Source organism: Rosa chinensis, chromosome 2, assembly GCF_002994745.2.
Source record: "Rosa chinensis cultivar Old Blush chromosome 2, RchiOBHm-V2, whole genome shotgun sequence".
Classification (NCBI taxonomy): domain Eukaryota; kingdom Viridiplantae; phylum Streptophyta; class Magnoliopsida; order Rosales; family Rosaceae; genus Rosa; species Rosa chinensis.
The window spans coordinates 61,766,153-61,774,478 of NC_037089.1; the positions used below are offsets into that span (position 1 = coordinate 61,766,153).

The 8,326-nt window shown below is 35.8% G+C and overlaps 2 protein-coding genes across 2 annotated transcripts; both read left to right on the top strand.

Annotated features, from left to right (window-relative positions):
• Positions 1-807: 807 nt before the first annotated feature.
• Positions 808-2,191, top strand: LOC121051732 (bromodomain-containing protein 2-like). The gene is made up of 2 exons (XM_040514871.1): positions 808-1,799; positions 1,936-2,191. The coding sequence occupies exons 1-2, from the start codon at positions 884-886 to the stop codon at positions 2,109-2,111; spliced, it is 1,092 nt and encodes a 363-aa protein (XP_040370805.1). The 5' UTR covers positions 808-883; the 3' UTR covers positions 2,112-2,191.
• Positions 2,192-2,261: 70 nt separating this feature from the next.
• On the top strand, positions 2,262-5,318 carry LOC112184702 (casein kinase 1-like protein 1; the record flags this gene model as incomplete). Its single annotated transcript, XM_040513516.1, has 10 exons — positions 2,262-2,328; positions 2,419-2,567; positions 2,655-2,750; positions 2,861-2,931; positions 3,633-3,694; positions 3,850-3,913; positions 3,992-4,076; positions 4,178-4,304; positions 4,440-4,522; positions 4,599-5,318. Coding segments are annotated over 10 exons (930 nt in total), but the record flags the coding sequence as incomplete, so codon positions are not given.
• Positions 5,319-8,326: the final 3,008 nt, after the last annotated feature.

The window sequence follows — 8,326 nt, forward strand, 5'->3', positions numbered from 1 at the left end:
ACCCGAAAGCCCAGACCCAGAACAGAAGAATTTAGGGTCAAGAAGAAGCGACGGCCAATACGAAGCGATGAGCCGTACAAGGGGATATGGATAGCCGAGATTCACGAGCCAAACAAGCGCTCCCGGATTTGGCTTGGGTTATACTAGACTCCGGTGACGGCTGCTCCCAATGAAGGAGGAGTGCAGGGGCATTTTCGTCAAACCCCCCAATGACCCAACTTGGCTCCTCCCCATTAATAAAAACAGCAGATTTAAAACAAAAGGAAAGGAAAAAACCATTCCCCAACGCTTTATTAAATTACTAGCATTTTTCCACACATGCTCTGCATGTGTAAGTTATTAGTTTTTATTTTCCAGAAAATAAAAAAGAAAAAAGTTGGTTATTGCAGAGAAAATAAAGTGGGAGAGAGATAAATGGGTTGTGGATATTTTTTTTTTCAAATTTTTTAAAGAAAAATGCATTTTGTAAAGAAAAATACATTTTGTAAATGTCTTAATTATCCTTGTGATTTAATTAATTATCAAAGTTTATTAATATTTAAGGGTCAATTCTGTCAAAATTTTAGATTTTGGCTAACAAACCCTCATCTCTTAATAATAGTATAGATTATTATTATTATCTTTTAAAATTGAAAATGGTTTTTGAAGGGTTGCACGACGCCGTATTGGCAACCGACCCTTTCCTTTTCCCTATATATTGCACGACCGACCCTTTCCTTTTCCAATTCGGAGTCTGAGCTTCTTACTCTGAAATCTGTGTGGGTCTTGCGTTTCATAAGGGACTTCCAATTGCACTCGCTTCGCTTATTTGTTTTCTTCGATCACTCTTAGTTTCTGCGTTATATCCGTCTCTTTCTGGGTTTTGCGCTTCAGAATTGTAGCTATGGGTTGCGATTCTAAAAGAAGGCGTAGAGAGGATGTGGGTGACACAACGATTTCATCATCCAAGAAGCAAAAGCTGATGCCGATGACAGGTTTGGAGCAGACCCAAAAGCTTCTTTGTTGCGGGATCTTGCAGGAGCTAATTGATCACCGTCATGGCTCTGTGGCTGTTCGAATCCCTGATTCTCAGGAGGTTCGAAGGCCTATGGATCTGTCCACCGTCAAATCCAAGTTGGAGAGAGACAACTACTCCAGTATTGATGCCTTTGTGGCCGATGTCAAGCTTACCTTCCAAAACGCGTTATGGTATTACTCTCTTGGAGAAAAACAGCATGCAATGGCCAAGAATCTTGGTAAGGTTTTTGAGGCTAAGTGGAAATTACGGTTTCCTGAAACTAGGTCTTCAACCTTGAAAGCTTCTTGTGCTACTTTGGATAGGTCTGTGTCTCTTATTAGTCCATTAAGTCTTCAACAACTCAACAACAACAAAAGAGGAGGAGGGGCCAAGAGGTCATCCAGAAACCTTGACGAACAGAAGGGTTCTGCTTCTGCTATCACTTGTGCAGTGGATAAAGATAAGGAACGCCGAATCAAGCGCGGCCTTGACGAAGAGAAGGGTTCTGCTTCTGCTATCACTTGTGCAGTGAATAAATATAAGGAGCTCCGAATCAAACGGCTAAGGGAACAGGCTCGTAAGGAAATTTTGAGGGTTGAAGAGGCTGCTCGATTGAAAGTCGAGAATCCTTTACAAGATCTTCAACAACTCAACTTGTTGTGCACTGGTGGCATCAAACAGGATTCTTGTTACAGGGTGTATCGTTGGTTGACACTTGAGAAGTTGGGCATCTATTTGAAGAGGGATGAACTTGAACATGTTTATGAAGAGGATGAATTTCACATTGGAGATTGGGAAGAAGGTGAAATCCGTTGATGAAGCTCGAAGAATTTCCATTTTACTTAATTGATTATCACTTCTTTAACTTGAAATTAAAGAAACTGTTTTTTCTTCTCTAATTGTCTGTCCCTTGCATTGTGATTTGTTATGGTGAGCAGATGGAGAACAGAGTCCACGAACAACTAAATATTACATCCGCATATGGTGGCATATCATCATCATCAAGTACATACGGCTACGTAGCAAAATTTATTCTATGTACAAAAATTCATGTAATGGTGACAGAAACTTTGACTGTTATCAAAATGAGATTTCTGCTTTTTGCTCCCTTTGACTGTTATCAAAATGAGTGCTGAAAATCTGTGTATGATCTGTTAATCTTTCAATTGCATATTTGGCTGGATATTCTTATTTGTTCTTGTCTCGGATGACATGGGGTTGCTATATTTTCTTCTTGCTGATTTGTGCTTCTCTTTCTCAGTAAAATGTCAAGACAAAGCATCCACAGTTGCTGTATGAGTCGAAGTTGTATAAAATACTACAGGGAGGAAGTAATAGCCTTCACCACTATCCTTTTTTGCTTTTTCTGTACTATGTATGTTGAAGTACATATCTTTCTGAACTCTTTTATGACTTGTCAGCTGGAATTCCAAATGTGCGATGGTTTGGCACCGAAGGAGACTACAATGTTCTTGTGATGGATTTATTGGGACGTAGTCTTGAGGATTTATTCAACTTTTGCAGTAGGAAGTTGTCTCTTAAGACTGTTCTCATGCTTGCAGATCAAATGGTAAGATTCTTTTCATGATGGATGCATATTTTCTGGAATCTAGTGTGGTTTGTAGTTTAATCATCTTTGTATTGAAATTCATGTTAGATAAATCGAGTGGAGTTTGTTCATTCCAAGTCTTTTCTACATCGGGATATCAAACCAGACAAGTTCCTAATGGGATTGGGTCGTCTGGCAAATCAGGTCCTTTGAACTTTCTATTTAATTCCTAATTCAGTGTTTATGTTCCATGTAACTATTGTTGTCATTTTTGTGCTATATGTAAATGCATTACTTTCTCTCTGCTTTTGTAGATTTACATCATTGACTTCGGCCTCGCTAAGAAGTATAGAGACACATCAACCCATCAGCATATTCCTTATAGGTTGGTTGCTTTGAATGACTTTTGAATATTGACCTGTTTCACAGCTCATCCCTACTTCTGAAATTCTGTCAGTTTCTCTTCCTCTCTTGAATATGTGTTTGAAGACTAGAGGCCTAATAGACTTATAGGGGTGGTTCTTAATGTGTCAGACTAGAGGCCTAATGGATTCATGGTGTAGGAACTTATATCATTTATTTTCTCTTGGGCAATTTATGATTGCTCTAGAGCAGGTTTCTTCAGCCAGTATTTTATGTCATTTTAAGCAGAATTATTTAAAGGAGCAAGGAAAGCATTTTCAGTGATTTAGTTTTTGACTAGAGATGTTTTGGAGGTATGAGGATATTTTTTTCATGTTCTTGTATTTAGTTACCGTCAAGGCCTGGATTGAGGCTGTAGTTGGTCGGTGTCTACCCCAAATGAATGAGATCCACTTTTTGGAATAAGTTTTTTATCATAAATTTGGTTGATTATGAATTGGTTTAGTGAGACTTGTGATGTGCAGTACTGTAAGGTAATCAGACCACACGGTATTGCTTACATAATGCATTTATTTCTGAACAAGTGTTCAGTTGGCACCTGCCCTAGTTTAATCCTGTTATATTTATCTGCCTTGCCGATCCCATTGTCTTGGGTGTTTTGATATGAAATGGCATTTTCTTAGTTAGTTTATCTATGGTTTTGATGTGCTCATGTTAATTCAGAGATAATAAGAATTTGACTGGGACAGCAAGATATGCAAGCATGAATACTCATCTTGGCATTGGTAAGCTCTCTCTCTCTCTCTCTCTCTCTCTCTCTCTCTCTCTCTCTCTCTCTCTCTCTCTCTCTCTCTCTCTCTCTCTCTCTCTATCTCTCCCTCCCTCCCTCCCTCCCTCCCTCCCTCTAGCCGACTCTGATCTTGTAATTGTTGATGTATAGAACAAAGCCGAAGCGATGATCTCGAGTCACTTGGATATGTGCTTATGTACTTCCTAAGAGGAAGGTAAATATTGCACCTGCTGGTATTTTTTCTTTTTATTCTTTTGCATATTCGATTATGTCATGACTGTGTTTTGGATAGTCTTCCATGGCAGGGATTGAAGGCTGGAACTAAAAAGCAGAAGTATGAGAAGATCAGTGAAAAGAAAGTGTCAACATCAATTGAGGTTAACTGAATCTCATAGTATTGATTTTATGCACAATAATGATTCAATGGTATTCTTGGAAGTGTGGAATATTAACTGCTGCTTTCTTAATTCTTTCTTAGGCCTTATGCCGTGGTTATCCCACCGAATTTGCCTCATACTTCCATTACTGTAGATCTCTACGTTTTGATGATAAACCAGATTATGGTTATCTGAAGAGATTGTTTCGTGACCTTTTTATTCGCGAAGGTTTGACATTCTTCCCTTTTTTTTCCCCCCGTACACAGAAAATCTGTTTAAATATAGTTCTTTGATAGCTTACTTGATAGTGCTGTAGTGGTCTTTTTGTAGAGTTCTTAACATATTGCTGTCTTATTACGCCAGGTTTTCAGTTTGATTATGTCTTTGATTGGATGATCTTGAAATATCAGCAGTCGCAGATTGCCACACCTCCTACTCGTGCTCCTGTAAGTGACACAGATATTACTATTTGAGGACATCCTTAAGTTAACTTGTTATCTTATATTATTCACTATTTTATAGGGTGGTGCTGGACCAAGCTCTGGACTGCCTCCAGTTGTTACAAATGTTGAAAGACAATCAGGTAATTGTATAATCATTCATTTTCTCAATCACTGTCATATTTACGTGGAAAAGCTTTCTTTTTAATGTTTGCGTATTTACTTAGTATAGTCTCTCAGAAATTGCAGCCATTGTTTTCTCTGTGGTTGAAATTTTCTGTTTATTGTATATGGTTTTATATTTTTCCAGATTCTTTTCTTTAATTATTGAATTAGCAGTCGCTTCTCTCAATATGTCGCCCACTGTAAATTTGAAAAACGGTATACAGTTCTCACACACTTCGGGTGGAATTTGTTTTCTTAAATGTACTATGTTTGAGGAAAGCTGCAACAATTTGGGGTTGTCTCAAAGCAGTTTGCAATAATTACAACATACAGAAGTGGAAATTTGATGCCCAGAAGACCTACCCAGGTAAGAAGGCCCTTTGTCAATACAGCACAAGTTGTGTCACTGTGGTTTCACCGTCTCAATACCTTGTCCAAATGAGTGTTTGTGCTTTTGTCAAACACTACTGTGTGGGTCAAATGCTGATTGACACTGTAAAACTGTAAGTACACCAACATTTTGATTTTGTGATGTATTATGATATTGTAATCCTAGATATAGCAGGTACTGAGTGTTAAAGCCTACCGATTGATGTTGGCACTAGGCACTTCTGTTGCATATATTATTGGAGTTCAATGTGGTTGTATTTGGTTGCATGACATACATTAGGGCTTCATGCAGAAATATCGACCTAGTGTTTTCATGTTTTTTCAAACCATGTGTTTTCAGTATGGTAAGTGTTGTGAGATCAGTTGCCGGCCGGTCTTTATTTCCTATTCTTCCCCAGTAAATAAAATAACTTTTTTTTTTCCCTACTACAAAGTATAGGTAATTGCCTGTAGTTCTGGTTATTAAGCACATTTATCTCTGCATTTCCTAAAAGTTGAATTGTTATCAACTATTATTGTCGGACAGGTAATGAGATGATATTGTTCTGTTGGTAACAATCATTAGATAAACTGATTGCTTTTGTTTTGTTCGTTTTCTTTTTATGTGAAAATTGTAGTAGAGACTGTAATTAATCGAACTATGGTTCAAGGGTTAAAAAAATATATACATATGAAGTGGCATTTTTACATTTCAAATCTCATGCTCTTTCACTTCTTCCCCTCTTCCTCTTAATATTTCGTCTTTTCTTTGCAAAAGGTTGAAATATAAGCAACAAAGGGTTTGACAATAAAAAGTATTTTAAATAATACGTATTACGTTTCTTAATGGTCCATGCAAGAGTTTTGACGTTGATATACATACATGTTTGGTATTTTTCACGAATACTCCCTTATTTTGACGCCAATTATTAAAGGTCAACAATTCTTTGTCAGTGCTCTAAAAAAAAAAAAGGTGGGGGGCGGCGTGTCTTTGCTGATGGATGATTGCTCGTTAAAATTACTTAATGGGTGACTTTCACTCTCTAGAGTGCAGCATTCCACTAAAGCTTCATTTCACTCGCCGCTAAAAGGAAATAAATAAAAAATATTGACAAAAGAGATATTAGAAATCATTGTTGAACTCCAACATTTTTAATTCTCCTATGTTCTTTGTTATTTTGAAGATTCTTCATTGATAATTTTATTATTATCTGTATCTTATAAATTTATTTTTCTATTTAGAACTGTTTTTTCATAATTCAATTATGGTTCTCAATTGCTATATTCTTCTACTATGTCATTTAGTCTTTTTATTTAGGTTCATTTAATAAATCAGTTAAAAAAAAACTCAATGCTATCTAGTATGGGACTCCCATGTCTAGAGTTAGAGTCCCAACTCCCACCAGTTTGTGATCAGCACATTTGATGAATTTCATCAAATGATCACTTAATTATATTTGATGTAATTCAATGAGTTAAAGTGAATAATATTTTGCAAAAACGATCTTTAAATATTAATATAACTTTTGAACCGTTAATCATATATTTATATTGCCCATAACAGAGAATTTGGACACATAAATGATAAATCCATACCAGTAACAGTGTTGCCATTTGGTTTGATAATTATAGAACCGACCTAATTAACTGATATTTTAGATTTGATAAACAAACTTTTGGTAATCAAAATCAATAAAACCGACATCGAATATTTATGAAAAAGTTGATTTGATTTAGTAAATATCCAATCTACCAATTATCTAAAAATTAGCTATATATATTGTAGTTTTTAATACAGATACATGTATATTAAGAAATGTAAACATAATTATTATCATGATAGTATTAACATAATTACTAATACTAGATTAATAGTATATGTATTTTAAGTAACTTAGTAAAACATAATTAAATACTAGTTTTATTGAAAATAATTAAAACTTGACGTCATATGTAAATAAAGAAAGCCATAATCAAATTAATAGATGAGTTCAAAGATTTCAACAACTTATCAAATCTAATATTATTTATTCTAATTTATATTAAAAAGTACAATAAATAATGTTGATAATATCGAAAACCGAAATACTGAATTTAGTAGGTATGATTAAAGACTGAAAATTTTGGTTGGTAATTGGTAGCTTCATTTTTAAATCGAAAGCTTTAATTTTAAAATTAATAAAAATTTATAACTGATTCGAACCGACCGAATGACAATTCTATCAATAAAAATTTAAAGTTCAATTTATACTATGTGTGGAAAAAAAGAAAAAAAAAAGGCACATTAAGGCGAGCCGGTGTACAGTGCTATTTTCTGTAATTTCACACCGAAGAATACAGAGTTTCTGGCGTTCAGCTACCGGTGCTCAAAAGCCCCAAATCCCAAATTGACGGAGCAAGAAATTGGTGGCTGGTTCATTTTGAGTTGAGAAAGCATTGGTATTGGGTGAGTCCCTTGCCTTGTTATCCTTTGCTCCAATTATGTTTGGTCTTTATTGTAGAACAAGATTGCAATTAGTATTTCCAAGTTATCTCTGCTTTCGAAAGATGCCTCCTTTTATCACATCATTTTCATCAAAATCATTATCAGGTGATGAAAAAGGTCGCTCTTTTACAGTTTCATACTTTGTGAACTCATTTGGGTTCTCCCCAGAACTTGCTCTTTTTTTGTCCAAGAAACATAAGATACAGTTTGAATCCCGAGAAAAACCAGACTCAGTTATTAAGCTTCTGAAACACTATGGACTCAATGGTACCCATGTCTCTGAAATCGCTAAGAAACGCCCACACCTGTTTTTATCCAATGCTGAGAAGAGCCTTTTGCCCAAACTCGAGTTTTTTTGTTCTATTGGCATTTCAGGCACTGTCCTAGTGTCCTTGCTAGGCTCCTTTGTAACAACCCAAGAATCTTGGCATTAAGCTTAAAGAGGTGGAGTGAAACAAGTCTAGTACTGTCACGCCCTGAATTTTGAATAATAAATTCAAATCCGAAACATGAAATAAACAACTAAATCAAATAACCGTAATGAATTTTTTTTTTCTCAGAAATAAACACACACCTCGCCTCACTCACAATTACATAAACCAAATCTTCAAGAGTTTAACATTACAACACACTCTCTCCAAATTTAAATGTAAGCTCAGTGAGCATAACAACCTCACAAAAAGCTGTAACTCAAATACCACTACTCTAAGCAGCCTGATCACCTTCTCGATTCTCCTAACCTGTAGGATTTCCCGCTACACAATTTGAATAGTGTACCGGGATTGCAACAA

Excerpts from the sequence above, each read along its gene's own strand:
- LOC121051732 (XM_040514871.1), top strand. The coding sequence starts at position 884 with ATGGGTTGCGATTCTAAAAGAAGGCGTAGAGAGGATGTGGGTGACACA. Across the intron at positions 1,800-1,935 it reads CATTGGAGATTGGGAAGAAG|ATGGAGAACAGAGTCCACGA; the intron begins GTGAAATCCGTT and ends TATGGTGAGCAG.